Source organism: Wolffia australiana, chromosome 10 (assembly GCF_029677425.1).
Source record: "Wolffia australiana isolate 7733 chromosome 10, ASM2967742v1".
In the NCBI taxonomy this organism is placed as follows: Eukaryota; Viridiplantae; Streptophyta; class Magnoliopsida; order Alismatales; family Araceae; genus Wolffia; species Wolffia australiana.
Genome location: NC_135844.1, coordinates 9,730,323 through 9,754,689, shown reverse-complemented (window position 1 = coordinate 9,754,689; position 24,367 = coordinate 9,730,323). Strand labels below are relative to the sequence as shown.

General features: G+C 51.4%; 1 protein-coding gene across 1 annotated transcript; it reads left to right on the top strand.

Moving 5' to 3' along the window:
- Window positions 1–2,572: 2,572 nt before the first annotated feature.
- LOC144708269 (uncharacterized) lies at window positions 2,573–4,585 on the top strand. Its single transcript, XM_078581521.1, has 4 exons — window positions 2,573–3,163; window positions 3,596–3,694; window positions 3,796–3,931; window positions 4,002–4,585. The coding sequence occupies exons 1-4, from the start codon at window positions 2,573–2,575 to the stop codon at window positions 4,583–4,585; spliced, it is 1,410 nt and encodes a 469-aa protein (XP_078437647.1).
- The last annotated feature ends 19,782 nt before the right edge of the window (window positions 4,586–24,367 follow it).

Below are 24,367 nucleotides of genomic sequence, written 5' to 3'. Positions count from 1 at the left end.
TTTCGCCGGGGTGTACGTGGTGCAACGAGAAGCCGCCCGCCCAGAGAAGTTGAAACGGCACTACCAATGGAAAAGTGACACGTCAGCACGCGGATTAAAGAAGAAAAATAGTGAATAATGATTTAATCCAACGGTTAATATTGGGTTAAATTCATTTATTCATAACTTTCGATCCCTAAGTCCGATTGAGATGATTTTTTTATGGATTTGCTCGTCTTTATAACCTCTTTCTCTCTGTATGTTGGATTATTGAGATCAAGCCTGCATTGATAGATAAAATATAATTACTCATTAGGGGTAAAATGGTAATTTTTGCCATTTTACCTAGGTATAAAAGCCAAATTTTGAGAGGAGGGGGTCATTCTTGATGGTTCTCTATCACAGCTGCAAGACAGAGAGGAGCCCCAGCCTGGATCAACTTGTTTGGTACTTTTCCCTTTCAATGTATTTGGATTTTTGTGCATTTTGAATGAAATTAGTTCAATTTCTTGTTTCTTCTTCTTGATTCTGATCTGAACTTCTAAATCACTTGGGTTGAGCGGCATGTACAAGCCCTGATTAGGATTGAGAGGAGAATTTGAGGGATTTAACTAGGCATTCAACTACATTCCAAAAGAAAAACTCTAAAAATTAGATTTAATTCTTAGGAGATTAAATTACCCTCATTTCATTTCTGAATTATCAAACTTGCAAAACCAACCAAACCCAAATCAAAACTTCTCTCTCAACCTCTTTAATTCACCTCTTTGACCCTTTTATTTGGATCAAAGAAGCCAATTTAGAGCTCCCTATTTCTTCTATTCATCTCATCTCTTCTACCCCCACCTTTCTAAACTTCTCTTCTAATTAGGGTGAGTTGATCCTCATTGAAGATCAAATTCACTCTAATTAGGGTTAAACTACCAAGAAGATCATCAAATTGAATTCCTTACTAGCTTCCCTTGGACGACACTCGTACTTATCACCATACATCTTAAGAAGAGTTTTTTTATAAATTTTATTGCATAAGCCAAAATTCACAACGACAAGGGCTAAAAACTGTATAATATTTACCCCTATTTTTGGCCTATCTTTGACCCACCGGTGCACCGTGATGACTATTTCCGGCCGCCCCTGCCACGATACTATGAGGTTGAGGATGTCCCCCTACCACCACAGCGTGCGAGGGCCCTAGGCCGTGCACCTCGGGATGGTCGTCCCCAGCTTTGGGACAACAGCGGCAACGAGCCGTTCCCCCCCCGTCGTCAGTTTGAGCAGCGACGAGGAGACTACCCCGTGCCCAAATGGCACTATGACGACGATGAGCATCGGCGCAAAGAGCACCGTGCACAGATCCAGAGAAATGTGCGCGTCGACGTTGCCGTCTTTGAGGGCTCTCAAAAGCCCAATGAGTTCATCGACTGAGAGTCAAACATGAACTCGTACTTCCAGTGGTATCGTATGGAAGATGACCTATGTGTCGAATACGCGGAGACACAACTTGGCGGACAGGCCAAGATCTTTTGGGAGAACGAGCGAGTCGCCGTCGAGAGACGAGGACGACCCATTACGTCCTGGGTAGAAATGGCGCAGAAGCTTAGGGGCAAGTATGTTTCCCTCTTCCTCTCCTGGTTCCACTTCAAGCAGGGTTGACTCTTGGTGATAGAGTACATCGAGGCTTTCGAGGAATGTCGGATGCGCTGCCGCTTCGTGGAGGATCCACGAGTTATCATTGGACTCTTCGCCCACGGCCTCCAGCCGGCCTTGCGCAGCAAGGTCCTCCAGTGCCACCCTGCCGAGGTTGACGAAGCCTATCATCTAGTGGAACACATGGATCCACCCGCCGAACACACCCCGGCACCTAGTGCGAACACCGCGCCTCGAACTCCACCCATTCGGCCCTTTCCCCCTCGTACTGCACCACCCGCGACCACAGGGGTCACACCGACCACCGGGGGGCAAGGGACCCCCCCAGTCACTTCAGTGGGGTCCACCCCATAGGCTCGGGCCGTCGCCAGCAATTTGCCGGCCCGGAGCGCTACTGCTAGCCAAGCACACATCATGTGCTACAAGTGCCAAGGACCAGGGCACCGGGCCAACCTATGCCCCTCGGCATTGTTGATCAACGCCGGTGATGTCGAGCAGGATCATATCGATGGAGCGGACATACCGTAGGAGGACCACTACCACAAAGACGAGGAGTATGCCCTCGAGTACGAGGAGCCCGATGGTCAGATTGGATATATACAGATCATCGAGGCACAAGGGACCGCCCCAGTGGCAGGCCATGCGTCCACCCAGCCGTTGGCCAACATTGTCGTCGACACACCCGGCACTAGTAGAGCTGGACCATCTCCGCGGGTTACCACTCTCGCTAGGACATCCCCGGGTACGCCCCAGCTGATGCCGTTCGTTGATGCGGCCCTCCGTACCTCGATCTTCTACATGTACGTCATGATCAATGGCAAGTCGTGCAAAGTGATCGTGGACAGTGGCAGTTGCATTAACGCTCCGTATGACCGGATTAGGGTTGACAGCGATAGAGCACCCCACTCCGTATGACGTCTCATGGATCGACGCTTCTTCACTATCCATGAAGCGCCAATGCCGCCTCCCGTTAAAGGTGAGCACCTATGCCGAGCATGTCCTCTGCGATGTACTACCCATGAAGGTGGGTAGCATCATCCTAGGCCGCCCGTGGTTGTATGATCATGAGGACACCTTGGCCGGACGTGCGAACACCTGTTCATTCACGTATCAGGGACGACGAGTTACATGGCACCCTTATGTCATGAAGCCGGTGAACAAGCTGGCCGCGACCAAACCCGTAGGGTTGATGGTCGTTAGAGGACCCTTATTCGCTGGTGACCTGGGCCGCAAGGGTGGCGACACATCCTTGTGTCTCGCCGTCACCCTCGACGTCCCCGCCGACCCCCTAGTTGCCCCTCGTTCACCCGAGGTAGAGGCTCTCATATCGGAGTTCGGAGACATCTTCCCGGATGAGCTACCAGGTGGATTGCCCCCTATGAGGAACATACAACACGCAATTGACTTGGTACCCAGTGCATCGCTACCGAACCTACCGCACTATCGCATGGAGCTGCCGAAGTACGAGGAGCTACTACGGCAGGTCAGGGAGCTCTTAGAGAAAGGCCTTATTCACGAGAGCTTGAGCCCCTGTGCGGTACCAGCTCTCTTAGCACCGAAGAAGGATGGCACGTGGCGTATGTGCTGCGATAGTTGTGCCATCAACAAGATAACTGTCAAGTACCATTTTCCCATTCCCTGGGTCTAGGATTTATTCAACATGATGGCAGGATCTACTATCTTTTCCAAGATAGATCTGAGGAGCGGATACCATCAGGTTCGGATTTGTCCCGGCGACGAATGGAAGACCGCCTTTAAGATAAAGGACGGTTTGTATGAGTGGAGAGTCATGCCATTCTGCCTCTCCAACGCGGCTAGTACTTTCCAGCGCCTCATGAATGAGTTTTTGCGCGCGTTTATAGGGAAATTTGTAGTCGTCTACTTTGACGACATCCTCGTCTATGGTCGATCTAGAGACGAGCACCTAGACCATCTCCGGTAGGTCTGCACGGTTCTGCGGCGCGAGCAGCTCTACGCCCACCCAAAGAAGTGCAGTTTCCTCACCTCGGAGGTTGCCTTCCTCGGCTTTATCGTCTCAGCTCAAGGTGTTGCCGCCGACCCAGAGAAGGTCTAGGCCATCACGTCATGGCCGACACCGGCAAATATGCATGACGTTAGGAGTTTCTTAGGTCTCACGACCTTCTATAGGCGATTCATACGGAACTTTAGTTCCGTCACTGCACCCATTACCGACTGCCTCAAGGAGGAGTCGTTCGCTTGGACACTGGCAGCAAAATGAGCTTTCCAGCAGATAAAGCTCATGATGACCCAAGCGCCGGTACTACGCCTTCCCGATTTTGGGAAGGTATTCGATGTCACATGCGATGCCTCGGGCATCAGGATCTGAGGCGTCCTCAGCCAAGAGGGTTGCCTAGTCGAGTTCTTCAGCGAGAAGCTGAATGACGCCAAGCTGCGTTACTCCACATATGACAAGGAGGTCTACGCCGTCATACAGGCCTTACGGCATTGGCGGCACTACCTCCTATCTTCGGAGTTCGTGATCTTTTCGGACCACGAGGCACTCAAGTACCTGCAGTCACAGCAGAAACTTAGCGACCGACACGCCAGGTGGGTCGAGTACCTAAAGGACTACACATTGGTTATCAAGCACAAGAAGGGCAAGGATAACGTCGTCGCCGACGCCCTTAGCAGGAGAGCCCACGTGCTGAATGTCATGAACGTGATAGTCCTTGGGTTTGAGACCGTACGAGATGGGTACGACAGCTGCCTCGACTTCAGCCGTATCATCGCCGAGGTCCGACGAGCCCCGTCCCAGGACTATAGGGACTTCGTTCTCACAGATGGATATCAGTTCTATAAGAACAGATTATGCGTGCCACGCACGTCGCTGCGTGACTTCCTCACTTGGGAATGTCACACCGGAGGACTTAACGGTCATTTTGGCCGCAACAAGATGATTGCAGCCGTAGAATACCAGTTCTACTGGCCTTCTATGTAGCGTGATGTTGGCAACATAGTTGCCCAGTGCCGTGTATGTGCCTTGGCCAAGCAGGTCAAGAAGAGCGCCGGATTGTATACCCCGCTACCAATGCCCAAGCGTCCGTGGGATGACGTGAGTATGGACTTCGTCATGGGATTGCCTCACACCGCGGGGCACCACGAATCCATCATGGTAGTCGTGGATAGGTTTCCGAAGATGGACCACTTTGTGCCTTGCGCAAAGACATCGGACTCCGTGAAGATCGCCCAACTCTTCTTTAGGGAGATTGTGCGCCTTCACGGCCTGCCATCCTCGATCGTGTCCGACCGCGATGTACGCTTCACAAGTTACTTTTGGAGGGCCTTGTGGAGTCTCTTGGGCACGAAGCTCAAATTCTCGACTGCCTACCATCCGCAGACCGATGGTCAAATAGAGGTAGTCAATCGGAGTTTGGGCAACCGTCTCCGTTCCCTAGTTGGCGAACATCTCGCGTCATGGGACCTCATCATACCACGCGCTGAGTTTGCATACAACTCCTCGGTAAATCGTACCACCGGGTTGAGCCCATTCGAGATCGCCTACGGCTAGGCACCCCGTCGACCTTTAGACCTAGCTCCTATAGATCCGCATGTTAGGGTTTCCTAAGACGGTCTTGCATTTGCACAGCATGTTTCTGCATTACATCATTGCATCCATGATAGGATCATGCAGCATAATGCATTGTACAAGCAAGCCGCCGACTTGCATCGCCGACCTAGAGCATTTGATGTGGGAGACTTAGTGATGGTCAGACTCAGGCCGGAGAGGTACTCTCCTGGGACGGCTACGAAGCTGCATGCTCGTAGTGCCGGCCCGTTCCTGATGGAGGACCATCCTGATGACGACAGCCAGACGACGACACCGACATCTGCGGGACGCCCGACGACGACACGCCAGCAGCCCCATCGGACAGCTCGCGCCGACATCCGCAACCCGGGGTTTAAGTACTCCGGGTAGGTTCGCAAGATTTATGTTTTCTCTCTATGTGTCTTTCTTTGTATTTCGAGTTATGGGATTGGGCCAATCTCGTAGGGCCCATCCTCGCCTCTCTTTATTTTACAGTTTGTATTTTCATTTTGTAAGGAGAGGTCGAACCACGTCTTGCGACGGTTCCACCTCTCCCCACGTCTCCTTGGCACCCCTCCTCCCTATATAAGGGGAGGCCATGCCCAAGGGACTACTTGGAAGTTTTTGAAATTGAAAAGTCTTTTCAGAGATCTTCCCCCTTATCGTAGCGTAGCGTAGGGGGTTTGGCTAGCCCCACCTCTTCGTCGAGATCACTCCGGGCGTCGCGTGTTCAACCGTACCGTCGAGATCACTCCGGTACGTCAAGAATTTCAAGAAGCCGTCGCAATCAAGAATCAAGAGTGTGCCCATTGAGATCACTCTGGGTGCCTTCAAGATTCAAGAAAGCGAAGGCGCTGTGCTGCATCGGGATATCTCTCTCCAGCGAGGAGGAACACCCGCGACCTCGTCAAGAATCCACCCCGCCCGGTTCTTGATCTCTCCCCTCCATCTTCATCTCTCTCATCCTACCATTACGACCACCTTCTCCATCGTTCTTGATCATTCCTCAACCCAGTTCTTGGTTACCGTCCACCCACTCCTCGCTTTCTTGAACCCAACCCCTTCTTGTTCACAACCATCGATCTCCCCTCCTTCCTCTCCTACACCGCCACCGCCCCTTGACCCCTGCCACCACCTAGTTCCGACCTTCTTGATTCCCCACCCATTGCTCCGCCATCTTCTTGCCCTTCTCCAACCTCACCCCGTCCACGATCTTTCCCGAACCCCGCCAAACCCCTACGCAGCCTCGCCAACATCCCGCGCAGTCCGCGCCGGCCGCTGCCCGCGGTCTTGCCGCACGACCGCCCGCGATCTTGCCGCACGGCCGCCCGCGATCTTGCCGCACGGCCGCCCGCGATCTTGCCGCACGGCCGCCCGCCCCGCTCGCGGAACGGCCGTCCTCGCGCCACCGCACCGTCGCCTCGCGCCACCGCACACCGCTCCTCGCGCCACCACACCGTCGCCTCGCACCACCGCACCGTCGCCTCGCGCCACCACACCGCCGTCCTCGCGCCACCGCGACGGTCGCCTCGCGCCACCGCGCAAGGAGCCACTGCCCCAACGCGTGCGGCCGCCCTGATCTCCACCGGTTCCACCCGCGGCTCTCCTTGAACCCGCGGCCGTGACCCTCCTACCCGCGCCACGGGGCCGCTGACCCACGGGTTCCGCTATCCGGTGGACTGGTCGCGCACCCGGCTCCTTGCTCGGCGCCGGCACCAGCCTGAGCCCTTGTCAAGTTACTCGCCGAAGAGCGGCACCGTGACGTGACCACGCCCTGACACGAATTCTCACGTCCCCGCATCGCCTCCCGTCGGCCTCCCGGGCGAGTCGGATATCACTTCGCTTCCACTGGTTTTTCGGCCCGTCAACTCATCGCTCGCCCCCGATACGCCACGGACTCAGCGATCCTAAGGTCAAATCCTCGTCTCCTCTCCGTCTTAAAACCAGTATTATTACTTCTTGCAGTGCCGTCTCCCGCTATCGCGTCCCTTGCCCCGGCGCCACGAAAGAATCGCCAGAAATAGGATTAACCACCATCGACGAGAATAGGAGCTTTCTTGAGGTAAATGGACTGTCTTCTGGCCGCTTAAATTCCGAACTTGACAGGGCCGTTGGACGCCCCTCTCATCTAGACGTCTAGTAGATTCCGAGGGTCATTGGGAGTTTGATCTACGGATCGTTCTTCTAGGGTGATCGTCCCAATCCACGCTGTTATCTGTTGATGTCTTGTATCGCTCGTCCATACGCGCATTATTTTTGAACACCATTTCACCACATAGCATCATCTTCTCCTGTGACGCGAAACGCGCCGCTCGATCCCGGCCGTTGTCGTTTCGCATCAGTTCCTGATCCTCCGAAGAGTGGGCGACAACTCGTATGTCGTCGAGATTCCCCCCACTTGGGGAATAGGCTCAACATTCAATCTGGCGGACCTAGCTCCGTATCGGGCCCCTTCTCACCCCCCGGACCCAACCTCTCTAGACCCCTTCAGCGTGAGTGAGTTTGCCGCGACCACTCCCCCGATTGTTTCACCCGATAGGCACGAGGCAATCGATTGTGTACTGCAGGAGGTAATTGACCATGAAGGTGAGGGGATATCGAGGAGGTTCCTAGTGCGGTGGGCGGGACGCACTTGCGTGGATTACACGTGGATTACAGAGCAGGAGCTCCAGTGCCTTCGGCCAGACCTTCTTCACCCGCTGCCGTTCATCCACCCTGACTCGTTGGAGTTGAGTCCTTCCCACCCTGAGAGGGTTGATGGCGCGGCACTGCCCGAGACCATCGAGCCATCACACGAGGAGCCAGCATTGTCATCGAGCCCGCCACCGACATGTATCCAGCCGACACGACGAGCCACCTCAGCGACGCGCGACCCCGAGTTCAGATATTTGGCATGACGACGCACCACTCTCACCTTCAGATCGTTTACTTATGTGTCCTTACGTTCTTTCCCGTTCTTCGTCTTTCACTTCGTCGATGTAGTGAGGGGAAGAGCCCATATGAGGACGTCTTCCCCTCCCACACACTTTGTTGGGCCTGACAAGCCCTTTTCTTCTTTTATTTTTCCTTTTTACTTTGTGTTGGAGGGGGCCCATTGTCATCCTTCCTATATAAGGAGGGGTTAGCGTCCCCCCAAGACTCACTCTTGAATTTTCATAAGTTATAACATCTTTGAGAAGTCGAAGAGTCACGTACGTGAGAGGAAGGAAGAAGAAATAAGGAAGGAAGAAGAAGAAGAAGAAAAGGAAGAAGAAGAATAAGAATAAGAATAAGAAGAAGAAGAAGAAGAAGGAGGAGAGAGTGACGAGGGAAGATCGCCGCCATGCCACTGTCCCACCGCCGGAGTTCCGCAGCCTGGTCGCCGCTCGCCTGCAGCCAGTTGCACCGCCGTCCGACCATCAAAGCCCACCGTGCCGCCATCCTCCCGCCAACGTCCTTCAACCAGAGCCTCGTCGCGCCCCCTCTTCGCCCGTCGGAGATCCGTCCCACCAACAGGACCTCACCACGCTGCCCCCTAACCACCTGAACCGCCGCGTAGCCGTCTGCGAGCCCAAGCCCTGCCGTGCCACTGTTCTTCCAACATATGCCATCGCGCAGTCACCCCTCTGCAAGATAGTCTCTACGCTACGTCCTCCCCTACTACTCCGCCCGGACGCACCTCCCAGTTGCGTTCGTTACAGCTGCGCAGGCGCCCGGCCGTCCGTGACTTGACGCAAGTCATCCTCATCCACCGCCGTTGCCATTCACCCGCCATCGCGACCAAGCCCCCTCTCTTGCGCGCTCCCTCCTCGCGACGGGGACTAGCGCCGACCTGCGCCCACGCCGAGGCCGCGCCCTCAACCTGTACTCCCGCGTCGAGGCATCGCCTACGCCCTGCATCTCCGCGCCCCGTATTGGTCGCGCGCTGCCTCCACCTGAGTGGCGCGCCGCCCGTGCATCGAGCCTACCTGCGCGTCGGGCGCCGAGTGCCGACTTCCTACGCGCCGTGCTTGCAAGCGTGTCGCGTCGCCACTATAGTGCCACCAGCCCACTGTCCACCACCGCCATCGATCCTCAGTCCAGCACCCACCCGGCGCCAACATTCCCGGTCCAGCTGTTTCGTTCAAAACCATTTGGTACGAAGAAATCCGCCGCCAGTGCGACGAAGGTACCCCTTCACTTTGCCCTTTACGTCTCTTACTTACTTCAGTGCACTTTCGAATTGCCTCCTCCGCGCTCGAGTTAGATAGGTGAGAGCAAGACAGGTTGAGAAAATGACAAATCTTCATCGAGAGTCTTACCTGCCCGGTACGAGTCGGGTTCTCCTGACGTGTGTGAGCACCGTAGCGGGGCTTCCCTGTTCGGCAACGTACTCGGCCTCGACCCTCTCGGGCGAGGTTCAGGTGGTCCGTCTGACCTCACTCAAAGGGATCCCATCAATTCTCTGGAACGGCATCCACTGCTCGTCGGCACATGCACGTACAACACGTAGGACTTTGCATCGCGCGTCATCCTTATTACCTGTCTGTTAGCATTCTCGGGCGACACTGACTGTCGACGTCCGAGTATGACCTGATTCGATACCGAGCCGCTACCCTCGGTGTTGACCGGACGACGTCTTGACGACATCCGGCATCAAAGGGCCTCCATAAAACCCAAAGAAGTCACAAACATGAAATAAAATGTCGCGAATGCGATTTCTCAAACCTGGTACCAAAAATCCAGGTTCTTCATGTGGGCTCGGGCTCCGCGACGTGGTTGACGATGAGTGTGGACGTGCTCGACTGGATGGTTGCCCATCAGGACATGTCCTTCACATATTTAGGAAATTCTTTTTAGAGCATGATGCATAAATTTCATTTGCAGCTAGATTCCATGCTAACTCGCGATATGACAGTACACCGTTTGGATAAACGAGCTTGATATATATCAATGAGTCATAGAGTGATGTGTAGCGAGTGAACACATGCATGAAATTATCTTGGATCTTAGTATCATCAGTGAGGCTGGAGATAATGGAGGGCCTAATCACATGAAGTTAGGTAAATGAAAGAACTTTAAAATGCCGTTTCGGAGACTTTGAGTGATGGAAAACCCATCTATTAGTAAGGTTCTGCTATCATCAGGGAATGGAAGGTACTCATCGCTCTTTTTTTGCTCTTAATAGCATATCAACCCATTGAGTTCCCACTTTTCCTCGGTGCATTGTTAGACTCCTCCCTGAAAAGGTCGACAACCAAATTATCGATTGGATTTTCTAGATCTTATGATCTCAATATGCTCATAGTAATAATTCAAATGTCATCCTTCACTCAAAAATACCTTAAATGACCTCATCTCCATCAAACATTTACGGTTCTACTTTCTGAAATCTTATGGGTTTCTAAAGGTAGCATGAAATTGAGATTAATTAGTAGACGTGTCTACTAAAGTCGTGAATTCTATTAATTAATACGCGCTCTTCCCAACATAACATGCATGGGCCCCAATGTATATGCAAAGAGAACAAAACAAAAAGAGTTCTGACAACAATGTTCAAGGGTTAAGAAGGGCAAATAGTGGGCCATGTCTCGCTTAATGCAGAACGGTATAGCTGGAAATTATTCTTGGATGCGGTTGGAAGAAAAATTCTTAAAAAACATACCTGAAATTGACACAACCAGTGCAACAATAATAAAAAATAATAATTTCACAAGTATAGAAATCAGGTAGTGCGAAGAAACATAAAACGATCATGCAGATTGTAGTGGATTGGGGGACTTTGGAAGTTCTTACAGAAAAATAGCCTTGGGTGGAGGCAATGAGTGAGCCTCTACATACGGTTTTTTTTTCATTCATTGTTGACTTCAAACTCTGCATTGGTCTTAGATCAAAAAGTGTAATCGCACCATTGGCAAAAACTTCAATGATCTCAAAAGGCCCATCCAATCTGGATTCTTATTTTACTAGAAAAAGCTTTACGTATGAGTTATAAAGCCAAACCTTTTGCCCTACAATGAAGTATCGTTATTCGAAGTCAATATCATAGAAAACTTTCAGTTTGGCTTTGCATATATTTGACTTCTCATATTTTAAATTCTGGGGTTCCTGAAGTTCATGCATATAGAAACAATGTGTTTTCCCTGATCTTATAAGGTAAGTAAAGTTGCTTAATAGCCCAACAAGCTTTATGTTAGATTTTCATAGGAATATGACAGATTTTCCCAAGAATTAGTCTATAAGGAAACACTCGCAAGGGCATTTTAAAGGCTGTCATGTAGGCCCAAGGTGCATCATATTGCCTCCTTGACCAATCCTTCCCATCCGGGCTGGTGATCAATCTTCTTAAGAGTTGTCTTTATTTCTCTATTTGACGCTTATACTTGTATGTTAGCCTAAGGATGATAACAGGTAGCAATTATATGGTGCACTCCATGCTTCTTCAAGAATGAACAAAAAATGTGATTATTAAAGTGAGTTCCCTGTCGCTGATGATAACCCTAGGACACCCAAATTTAGAAAATATATTTAGTTAAATTAACTCACAGACTACGTTATTATCATTTGTCTGGTCTACCAATCTAGAGATGTAACCAACTGCCACTAAAATGTATTCACACCAGATGGGGACCATCTACAGAAGACAACTCGGAGACAGCCCGCTCGTCGAGCACGAGTGGATGTTCAGGACCCGAGCTTCCAATACACAGCCTAGTCAACGGAGCGATTGAAAAGGTTGACATCTATTCTTTACTTTATCGTTGTGTGGCCACGTGTGTTTGGGCCATTATTTGTGTGTGTGTTGGACCTAATGGGCAGCCCTGTGGGCCGGTTTCCCATTTTCTCTCCTCGCCCCTTCTTTTTGGGCATTTGCCTTTTCGTCTCCCCTATCCCTATTTAAGGGAAGGCTTGGGCACCCAAGAAAAGGGAGTCATTTTGAGAAGTTTAGGTTGCTTGTGCAACAAGGAAGAAGAGAGGACCTCTCTTCTCCACTACCTCTCCAATGTCCGTTTCTTCCCCGTAATCACCGGTCTTCTAGCCACGCGAGTTCCTCCTTCTCCCTTCTCGTCTTCGCCTCCATGGTCGCCTACTCATCAGAGTATTCGTCACCTCGATCTCTGCCTCCCTCGACTTGAAGGCATTCCCCTTCCGAAGAACTGCTGGAGCCGCCGCGCCACTGCCGTCCCACCGTCATTGCCGCCGTCATCCAAGGCCTGTGATCTCCCGGTTCAGACAACCTCCTGGGAGATCCGTCGAGTCCGCGGATCCGGGTTGAGGGTAACCTCTCCCCAGATCCACAAGATCTCGAAGGCCGTCGCCCGAGCCACCATCGGCCATCATACCGTCAGCCACCGCCGCCACAGCAAGAGGGAGAACGACCACCTCTCCCTCCCCTCCGATCCGAGCTACCAGCGCCCCTTGCGCCCCTCCAGCCGCCGCCGCTAATAGCCGCCGCTGCCAGGACAGCCAATAGGCACCCCCACCGGAAACGGGTAGGCACGCCCGTTCGGCTACCTGACCAGCCACCCGCCGATCAAACTTCCACGAGAGCACGCGCGCGCGAAAATCACCGTGGGCCCCATTTGGTCGATTCCCATCCCAGCGTCTCTACAATGCCAGGCGGGCCCCACCCAAGGCCCCTTCCGCAAGGCAACTACAGTAGGAGGAGAGGGAAGCCGACGGTTCCCCTCCCTTGCATGTCGTCGATCTGCCACCTATAGCCAGCCGCCGGCCTACTGCACCGCACGCGTGTGCCACCAGGCCCCTGTCGGGTACTCCTTTGACCGTTGACCTTGTGTCCTGGTCCCCGCCAATAGCCATGTTCTCGTGCCTCTGGCACATCGTCTCGGAACACGATGTCTAGTGATCGGCCCATTTCCCTCGTCAATTGGGGAATCGTTGGGCCTGAGTTGTCTAGTCACCGCCGCCCGAACGTGTTGAGCTCGCTCCAATCGGACGACGCATTGGACTTCTCGATCGCTAGTGCTACCTGGTGATCTAGATCCAGCCACGGATCTGTTGCTACTTTGCAGGTGGACCTCCCCTTCTGGAGTACCCGTCGTCACTCATCATAGCCGACCGGGCTTCGGCCCTGTAGGTACACTTGCAGCTGTCCCTTTGAGTTTCATTGTTTTCCTTTAGTACTACCCGAGTGCGTCTCCACCGCCAGGGCTAGGACTAGAGAGAGATCATTATTGGGGTGGGAACTGGGTTCTCTCTTCGTGCGGTCTTGGTAGAACGCTTGAAGGTGTTAGGCATGAGCGGTCGTAACCATGCCCACGCCGGATCCGTTCGCCTCGAACCTCGGGTTATTGGAAAGCTTCGGCCTTCCCAAATCCTTCCTTGCTGTAGCTTAGGTGGCTACGATTTCCATGGGTCATCTGTTTAGTACTCATCGTTGATTCTTCACTCCATACTCATTCATCCATATTTGCATTCCACCAGGTTGCGTGCGACGGGCGCGGTCAGAGGTGACGACCGGGGGCGGCACTAACGGTCGGGGTGAGGCCGCACGGTGTCCACGGGCGCAGGCAGAGTGGCGTCGGCCTCACGCAGCGGACGGCGTGGACGGCATAGCACTGACCGACGCAGTCGTCCGGGCTCGCTAAGCGCAGGGGACTCAGCCGCGCTGGTCAGAGGCGACTGCCGGCGTCAGTGAGTAGGCAGGCGTCGACGACGAGTCGGGCGGGCGTCGGCGGGTATGCTGTGCGGCGATTGCAAGCCGGACGGCCGTCGGCCGAGGCCTGGCGAGTGGCAAAGGCGGATCCGGACGGTGACGACGGGTCCAGGCGGAGACGGTGGTTCTGGCGTCGGCGGGGTGCCGTGCGACGACGGCGAGCTGGATGGCCGTCGACCGAGGCCAGGCGAGCGGCGATGGCGGGTCTGGACGATGACGGCGGATCCGCCGGCGGCGACAGGCGGGATCTCAACGGGGCTCCCGGCAGGCGACGATGGTGAGTCCGGCGGTGGTGAAAATGGATCCGGCGGCGTCCGGTCGGGCGGGGCCTCCTTCTTCCTTCTCTTCCCTCTCCTTCCTCCTCCTTCTCCTTCTCCTTCTTCTTCTTCTTCTTCTTCTTCTTTCTTCTTCTTCTTCTCCTCTCCTCCACGACCTGACTCTTCAACTTCCAAATATAACTTCCAAATTTTGGGCAAGAGTGGGGAGAGCGCCCACCCCTTCCCCTTATATATGGGTGAGGGTGGGCCCTTCCTTAACGTTCAAAACACAACATGAAAAATGAAAAATAAGCAAAGGAGTATAAAATGGGCTTGTCAGGCCCAACATAGAAAGGGGGGGGGGGGGGGGCAAGAGTTCCTCATATGGGCCCTTCCCCGCTACACGACAACATGATGACATAGAAAGGGAAACACGATAAACATAGAAAGGGAACTAAAAGCGTCGGTATGGTCCAATGGTCGGCGTCCGCGTCATGCCGAATAACGGAATTCGGGATCCCGTGTTGCTGCGGCGGCTCGTCGAGGTGGTTGGACTCGTATCGGTGTCGGGCTGGATGGTGACGGCTCCTCGTGTGCTGGGTCGGTGATGTCCTGCTGCTCCTCTGCTGCTAGCTCGATGACGACCGGTGGCGACGCGCCATCAATAGTGATTATCGATAAGAGATAAATACAAGAGTAGAATAGCCAGGATAGTAATATCAAGGAAATATAAATATAGTTACACGAAGTGTTACAAGAATAAGGTAGAATATGTGGTGGATATAATGGTAATCAAATGCACAAACTGTATGTTGGTAAAGATAGAGACAAGATAATGGGGACATAAGTAAATGAAATGATAAATGAAAGGATGATAACAAACTATAATTATGATCACAATGATGTCAATAAAGAGACAAAGTAATGCGAGGACACTTGCCTTAGATCCTTGCATTTGGCCAGGATCACGGCGAGTTGCGAATGCTTGTTAGCTCACCCTCTTCTCTTATTCTTCTTCCCCCACACCAAGATATCAAGAACACACTTGAGGGATCTCAGAACTCTATTATCTTTCAATCAACCCACAGAAGTAGGAATCAAGTTTTAGAATAATTTTTCACAGGCGTCTATTTATAGATCAGAGGGTATGGATGGAAAGAGGAGGGGAAGACAAAGCAGTGCTCGAAATGTATGCTCAGTCGGAGTTGTAGATCAAAATATATGGCCGTTTGAAGTTTGAGAAATCCAAGCGCTTGATTTTTTCTCTCTCCTCAACATCCGCTTCCTCAATTTCCATTTTCGATTAAACAGTCATGTCAATTCAAGTTTCCCCATCTCCTCATTTTTCACAATTAGATTTCTCATCTTTCATGCTCAGTTTTTTCATCCTCCGCGCAAGGTGTACCTGCCTTTGAAAAAGACAAAATGAAAAAACAAAAAAGGATAAAAAGACAAGAAAGAAATTTAATTCTTTATCGAGGCTGATGTGGTGGAGTGTTAACGCACGCCGCTTCTCCGCCCTTTTTTTTATTCTATCAATGCCAGACATGAGCGCACCGGGTGTACATGCATAGGCCACGTGTACATGCGCGGGCCGTGTGTACACCCACGAGTCACGTGTACATGCTATGCCGTTTTGTATGGGCACATCGCTCGCGCTATTTCAAAGAAAAAAAGAAACAAAAGTCAAAAAATTGTATCTTGCCCACACACACATTAATTGCAAAAAAATGGGTTCTTTCTTTTTATTCATCCATGTCGCCCTACGTCAAAAAATTCAAAATAATTTGTCAATTTTAATTGCAATAATTACTTTACAAACCGTGAAACCATGATTGTGTGGAAAAATGATTGGCTGATTTCAATCATTAACGGAGTTAATGATTGGCTGTCACCAAACATCAGCTCTAGCTGTGATTCGTCCCCGTTCGATGAATCAAACGACGACCCGTGGTGGCGCGAGATAAAGGGGTAATTGTTTTTTCTAAATATATTAAATGAAATAAAATCCAAAAACTACATACATATATTAATATGTACATATAAATATACATTTATATATAAATTGAAAAAAACATATTTTTCCAAATTTAGTGTCAAAAATTCCAAAAAAAATCATATTCTGTCTCAAACAAGTATATTCTTTTTAGAATTTTTCTCAGAAAAAATATTAAATAATGCATAAAATGATGAAAATTCAAAAATCATTCTGAAAATAGATTTAATCATTTAAAGCTTGATAACGTGAAAATATGAGTGATTTAATGCAAATACAGATGTAAATGTGATAATATTAAAATACTAACTATGCATGTTATTAGTTGAGTACTAAGAGGTGGTTTCAACATAGTGTTTGAAAGAGGCGGAGATCTAGAGTATATATTTTTAGATTTATATATAGAGACGTTTTTATATTTTTTAAGGGCAAATCATCCTAGAAAGATGATAAATCGAAGAAAGCCTTTGATGCACCACACGTGTTTGTTAAAATGCCTTAAACAGGCCGTAGCGACAAATCTAGATAAAAACTCAATTGATACCTAGACTCAATCAAAATTATCAAAACTAATGAAATTCCTAATGTTTTATCATCTAGATGAACTGCATAAGAATACAAATCATTGCTTGACTTGAATATCAAGCGGTGGGAACGTCAGTCACCGCCCCCCAATGTCGATGTGTGATTTCCTCCCTTTCTTCTCTTCTGTACAAGCACAAGCCTTCGTCTTCTTCAGCTTCCTCTAGTGTCGTCTTGAGCTCTACGACCAGTCGAAGGGGTGTCATGGAAGGGTCATTTGTGCTCGCTTGGATCTCAGCCGATGAATGGTGAAATTAGGGGCTTTAGGTGATAACTTGCACATTATAATGTTAAGTTGATGAATGTTACATATATATATGTGTTTTTCTAGCCATATTTACATGTTATCATGACTAAAATGGATATAAATGGCTTGCTCTATAGTTTTATGATTTTTTTTAGTTTTTTAATATTTATTTACAAGACATTTAACCTCAATGCATTGAAGCATTATTTTTTGCAGGGCATACAGTACTTTGTTATCGGTCGTGAATGCCCTTATTATTTTTTTTTGGAATTGATTCATATTTGTTTATATTTTTGATACGACTATATAGCCAAGAAACAATTTTAAGAATTCAAATATATATTTTAGAATTTATTTGGGATTTAAAAAATCTTGTTTCAGTTAAAATTACGAGGCATCCACTTCATCCACCCGAAATTCAGCAAATGATTGGGTGCGTTAAATGAGTAATCTATTGGCCCAAGGGCAGAGGTAAAACGTATACTTTTTTTTTTATTGGCACTTTTTCTGCAATAAATGCACGCAGAGAATTGATAATCGCATGCAATAAGACTATGCGATGAATCGATTCTCCCCGTGCATTTATGAAATAAGAATATTCCTTTATATAAGCAAAATTTTAACTAAACACGAGACACATTGACAAAGTTCTGACGATGTGGCGTGCCACCAACCTCCCAAATGTATTTTTTATTATCTTCGTTACACAACAATTCATGCGTTGTTTTACACAGAAGAAAGTGGCAGCATGCGATTCGAGGATGAAGAAAACAAGGCGAATCAGAGAATGACATTTGCACTTGCGTGGATGAGAGGAAAATCCAATGGCTATGATTCATCACCACTAAATGGCGATATCTTGAGATCTAGCCATCAGATTGTGCCCAATATTTGAGGGTAGGTTTTTATTTTCACCCTCTACAATCCATACGGTTAGATCTTTAAATAGAGGTCGGGTAGAAGGGGAAAATGACTGAGGAAGATCTCCCCCAAGGTTTTGGCCAGGAAGGACATAGGGTTTGCTTCTAAAGTCGACATATATTAGTTCAAGCATCAAAGTTGTAAGTTTCTTCTTGACTACTTATTGAATGATTTAAAAACGCCAAGGCACGGGCAAAATGTACATGCCCTTAGAGATGATTTTGATGGTGATTAGCATTGAAATTTGAATCTGATTTAGGATATGACTCTTAGTTCTTAGTTCTACATTGATTTTCATCTCTTATTGCACCTTAGATCCCTAGATTAGGGTTGAATTTATCTTTAATTCAGTTTCCCACAAATCCTTCTACTTTAATTTGTCCACTATCTCTAAATATTTCTAGAAATGGATTTTTTGGAAATTTCATTCAACATTTAAAACACCTAAATCCAAACTTTCATTGAAAAATTCGTCCATCTTCAAGCCCAATTTCAAAATACCCTTCTTCCTTATAAATTCCCAATTTTAGTATATAAAGAATTGTGTTGATAAATCAGATTGATTTAAACTTGATATTCCAAATTAATATGATACAAGAGTCAAGATAATTCTATCTAAAGTGTTTTGGCCGAAAATATTAAGATCACTTTTAAGCTTTTGCTTAATTTTGATTAATTACAAAACAATATTAAACACAATCAAGGCCCATGCAACGCAAAAATTAATTCATTCTTGAACTAACTAATGGAATTAGGATAGAAATTCTTGAAAAGTGTTTCCATGTGGTTCGACCCCTTTCTTATCCTAAAATTTTTATATTTTGAAAAAGGGAATTCTATAAATTTATTGCATAAGTTTAAATTTAAACGACACTTCTAAAACTGAATGTAACAACACCAATTTGAGGCTTATTATTAGGGCCCCTTTAATTACTTCGGAAGGACCTCCAAGGGTCGGTGACGGAGGGGAGCAACCCTGGAGGTCATCCTTGGCCATCAGATGGCCTTAGTGGTCCTACCCATCGGTCAAAAACCACCGGCCGATGATAACATCGATTTCTAAGGCAAGGATGGATGAAACTGTGTCTGGCAAACTGATCTTATATATCTAGGGTCCGACGTCTCTGATTTACATTAATACCATGCACCCTTCGAGCCATGTCAACCTGATGCAGGATAACATCGGGGACGAGGTCCTGCCATCACCAAGAGGTGGTACTCGGTGTCAAGATCGTCAGTGCGCGACGTCCACTCAGGGGTAGTCGTCCAACACGGTCTCCTATGGAGAATGACCTACGTGCAATGGATTGGTGAGGGGTGTAGTATGTGCAATAGCCCACCAGCAACAGATGGCGACCTCTGGGACTTCAATGGAGTCGCCAGGAGACGGGGGCAGACCTTCCGACCCTCGTCCGGTGGGACGAGTGATGGCGCGGCACCGTCCGACACCGCAGGATCATCACGCGAGGAGCCAGCACCATCATCGAGCCCACCACCGACACGTGTCCAGCTGACACGATGAGCCGCAACATCGGCGCACAACCCTGGGTTCAGATATACGGCGTGATGACACGCCACCTTCGGATCGCTTTTCATATTTATCGTCTCTTATTTTCTCATCATCGCTTTTCATCTTCATCGTTTTGTCGTTGTAACGAGGGAAGACCCCATATGAGGATATCTTCCCCTCCCACCTCCCTTAATGGGCCTTACAAGCCCTCTTATTTCCTTTCCTTTCTTCTTTCCCTTTGTTGCTTAAGGGGGCCCATTTTCCTCCTTCCTATATAAGGAGGGGTGGGCGCCCCTCCAAACTTACTCTTGAATTTTTCTATGAATTATAATGTTTAGAAGTTGAAGAGTCACGTTCGTAGGGAGAGAATAAATGAAAGAAGAAGAAGAAGAAGGAAGAAGAAGAAGAAGAAGAAGGAAGAGGAGAGGGAAGAAGGAGGAAGAAGGAGGGAAGGGGGAAGAAGGATCCAGTCACCGACGCGGTTCCCGCGCCCGTTCGCCGGCCTGCCACCGCCGGTCGTGTCCCGTCGCCGGTCACCCACTCGCGTCGCCGCACGTCATTCTCTGTCTCCGCTCGCTGCACTCACGCTGCCGCCTGCCCCACACCGTCACCCGCTGCTCGCACACCGTCCCCAGCCTGCTCCACGCGCGGAGCACCGCTCGATGACCCCTCATCCGTCTTCTATGCTCCCCCTCCACGTCGCGGCCACTACTACCGCACGCCGCGCGGGTTGCTGGCCGCGCGTGCCGCGTGTCTTGCCGATTGTGCACGCCGCACGTCCCACCTTCTGCGCGCGCCGACACCGCCGCTTGAGCGACTCCACATCGCCCGCGCTCCCTCATACCACGGCCACCGCCACACTCCGCCACACGATTTGCTGGCCGCGCGCGTTGCGCGTCTGGCCGACTGCGCGCGCCACTCGTTACATCGTCAGCGTGCCCCAACGCCGCCGCAGGAGTGGTTCCACATCGCCCGCCCGCTAGTGCAGCCGTTTGTGACCTCGGGCGGAGGAGCCTGCGTCAATGTGCCCTCCTCGCCGCTGCCGCACCCCACGCCTGCCGCGTTCGCCGGGCCGCCCTGCCTATCCGCATCCGGTGCCTGCGCAGTGCTTAATGGCAGCGCCGTCCCCGTGCTCGGCCCAATCGCCGCGCCTCGTTATCGACCGCCCTCGGCCGTGCCCGGCCAATCCGTACACCGACGTCGACGCTCGCCCTACAACCGGCCCCGCCCACCATCCCGGCTGCTCTCCGACACCTCGCCACCACCCACAGCACCAACCGATGCCCGCGTCCCTTGCTGTTTTCTCCAGAGCCCTTGTTACGAAATATCGGTCGCCAGCGCGACAAAGGTACCCCTACTCGGCCACTCATTACGTCTCTTACTTTCTTTAGTGCACTTTCGATTTGCCTCCTCCGCGCTCGGGTTAGATATAGGTGAGCGAGATAGGTTAAAAAAACAATGAAATTATAGAGAGTCTTACCTGCCCGGTACTAGTCAGGTCCCCCCCCCCGACGCGTGTGAGCATTTCAGCGGGGTATCCCCGTTCGGCGAGGTTTGGGAGGTTCATTTGTCCTCGCTAGACGCGACTCCGTCTATCTCTGGAACGGGAATACCGCACTTTGGCGCACGCACGTACGACATAAGGACTTTCACGCATCATCGTCATCATATTTACCTGCCCATCAGCATTCTCGGACGACGTTGCTCGTCGACGTCCGATTGAGATCTTGATTCGATATCGAGCTGGTACCCGCGGTGTCGACTGGATGACATCTTGATGACGTCCGGAATCAACGAGGATGTTACGGCGCCAAACAGGATAATTCCCACCAGACGGTGCTCGCACGGGACCAGCGGACTCGACTCGTACCAAACAGGTAAGACACTCAAGATGGATAACGCTTTGCTCAACCTTACACACTTACCTACGTCTAACCCGAGCACGGTGAAAGGAACTGAGAGTATACTACAAGAAATAAAAGACAGGGATGGGACGGCGTACCTCCGAGTCGTTCCAGGCAGATCAGTCTTCCTTTCGTGCGGGAGGGACGGTAGGTGCGTCACGGCGTCGAGGGAGGGCGGTGGCTGAAGGCAACCTAGGCACGGACGGGCGTCGGAGCGGGGTTGCTATCGTGGTTCAGTAACGGTGCCACACCAAAGGCGTGCGGGACTGGTCGGTCCGGCTTATCACAACCAGACTTCGCGGTGCAACCGACACGAGCGCGCGTCGCGGTGGACGAGCCGAGCGTGAGACGCCAAGCACGGGTGTGACGCGAAGAGGAGGCGTGGTAGCTTGACCGGTAGGCGCAGCGAGGTCCACAAGGGCAGCAACAACGCCCACGACGTCGTGTGACAGTCACGGGTGAGGAGGTGATAGGCTGAAGGGCGGTCAGACCCATTCAAGCCTCGGTGTCCCGAACAGCCGAGATATCGGGAGTGGTCGCACAGCGGTCAGGTACTCGTCAGCGGACAGGAGAGCGGCGCGAGAATGCCGAGCGGAGGGCAATTGGCGGGAAAGTGTAGGCAGGCTGGCGGCGGCCAGAGTGCATGCTCGAGGGCCGTGGCGGTTGCGTCAGCGACCGTGGCGGGGCCGCGTGCGCAGGTGATGGGCACGGGGGAAGGAGGGCTTGCGAGTGACGGCAGCCACGGCTGCAATCGAGGCCGCGCACGCGGTTGGTGCGACCATTGGCTGGCGCGCCGAGAGCAACGACACGGTCGTGCGAGTTCAGGGCCGGTGCGGGGCACCACAGACAGTGGCTGGCGGCGGTGGGAGACTCTCCTAGCCTTCTTCCTTCCTCCTTCACTCTTCTCCTCTTCTTCTCCTCCTTCCTCCCTCTCTTCTCCTCTAGGGTCGAAACCCTAATTCTTCAACAAGAAACAAACTTTCAAAATTCAACGAGAGATGAGTTTAGGGCATCCCTTCTTCCCTTATATAGGGGAGAACAAGGAATGACCCTTAAACTTAAAACACAAAGACTCAGTAAGACTTAAGACCTACGATCTTAAGCAAACCGATGAACAAAGACATGATGAAGGAAAAGAACGAAGACCCGACAAAGGACAGGGGGAGGGGAGGTCCTTCTAGGCAAAGCTCCCTCCTAAGATTTGATCACAGCGGTTCTTAAAACGATGAACGATGAAGACGAAGACTAAAATGACGAACAAAATGGAACATAAAGATGATGATATGGTGTCCGTTACCCGGGATATTTGATTCCGGGCGTGCGTACCGTCACCTTGGCTCGCCGAGCGGGCTGAACACGTACGGCTGGTGCTGTCAAGGACGACGGTGACGTCTCTGAAGACATTTTCGGGGCTGCTGCAGGCGCTGTCGGGGACGACGGTGACGTCTCTGAAGACGTTTCTAGGGCCGTTACTGGTGCTGCGCCATCAATCCTCACGGGGTCGGAAGAACTCGACTCCAGCAAGTTAGGTGTGTCGAAGGGCAGCGGCTGATGGGGGACCATCATGCCTCAAGGAAAATATCTTTTTCTGTTGTTTGTTGGTTGTTTTGTTTTGTTTGTTTGTATCTCCCCTAACAGATTTGGGCATAATTATTCCCTATAAAAGGAAGTTTGCCCTTTGTAATAAAGTGGGTGAAATTGAAAAGGATTTTCTCAATGTAGCCCCCTTGAGTAGTTAGGCATTTTAGGAGTATTTTAGAATTTCTTGTGATTTTTGGGAATTTCAGAAAAATTACAAAAATGCCATCAAGAATTGTTCGTTAGGGTTTCTTGCTCCTTTCTCCTCGCCGGAGCGCCACCGCTGTCATCGCCGGCGCCGCCGTCTCCGCTAGCGCATCCACCTCTAGAGAAAACCGCATCCATGGTCGCCATGGCTAGCTCCATGGTCTTCACGGCCTCCTCAGGCGTCACGGCTGCCAATGCCGCCTCAACGACCTCCGTGGCTGCCAAGGCACCGACAACCTCCGTGGTCGCCAAGGCCCCAACGGCCGCCTCAGCCGCCAAGGCCCTAATGGCCTCCCCGGCCACCAAGGTCTCGGCTGCCAGGGCCCCGATGGCCTCTTTGGCTGCCAAGGCCCCCATGGCCTTTGTGACCGCCAAGGCGCCGACGGCCTCCGTGGCCGCCAAGGCCCCGACGACCGTCTCGGCCGCCAAAACCCTAATGGCCTCCCCGGCCACCAACTCGGCTGCCAGGGCTCCAACGGCCTCTTCGGCCGCCAAGGCCCCCATGGCCTCCGCGGCCGCCCAGACTTCGCCGGCCAGGGCCCCGACGGCCTCCTCAGCCGCCAAGGCCACGACGGCCTCCGCGGCCGCCAGGGCCCCGACGACCTCCTCTGCCGCCAAGACCTCGACGGCCGCCGCGGCCGCCGCGGCCGCCGCAGCCGCCAAGGCTCCAACGGCCTCCTCGGCCGCCAAAGCCCAGACGGCCTCCGCGGCCGCCAAGGCCCCGATAGCCTCCATGGCCGCCACGCCTCCCTGGCCACCTTGCCCCGCCTGGTCGTCTCGACCTCACCCACCATCAATTGCCGACCCCGTTAGCCACCTTGAGTCCTCCTTGCTAGCTCAGGTCCCTCAGTCGCCTTGGCCGCCCCCGGTCTCCTCTGCCTACTTAGCACCACAACCCACTCGAAACCCTCCAGTTTTCTTCATTCGCCCTGTCGAGATCACTCCGGGACAAAGTTAGGAGAATCCAGACTTTGAGTTCCCAATGGTTGACGTCGTCAACATTTCTTCGTCGAGATCACTCCGAGGACTTGTTGACGACCCGCTGCCACCGATACCCTCATCCGTTACCATCCATTCGTAGTTAGCTAGAACCCTCCCAAGTCACAAGCCTACCTAGTTAGGATCCTCTAGTTACGGGCTTCGTAAGTAGCTATCCTCCGAGGCCCCCTCCTATAGGATATACATGCACCCGCCTTATGTTGCTGCCTTCGTAGATAGTTCTAGCTTCCTCACGTCGAGATTACTCCGTGAGTCATCACTATGCATTTTCACGTCGAGATCACTCCGAGGCCGTTCTTAAAGATTCAAGCTGAGCAACTCTTCAGAATCATCACCGCCTCCTCGTCGAGATCACTCC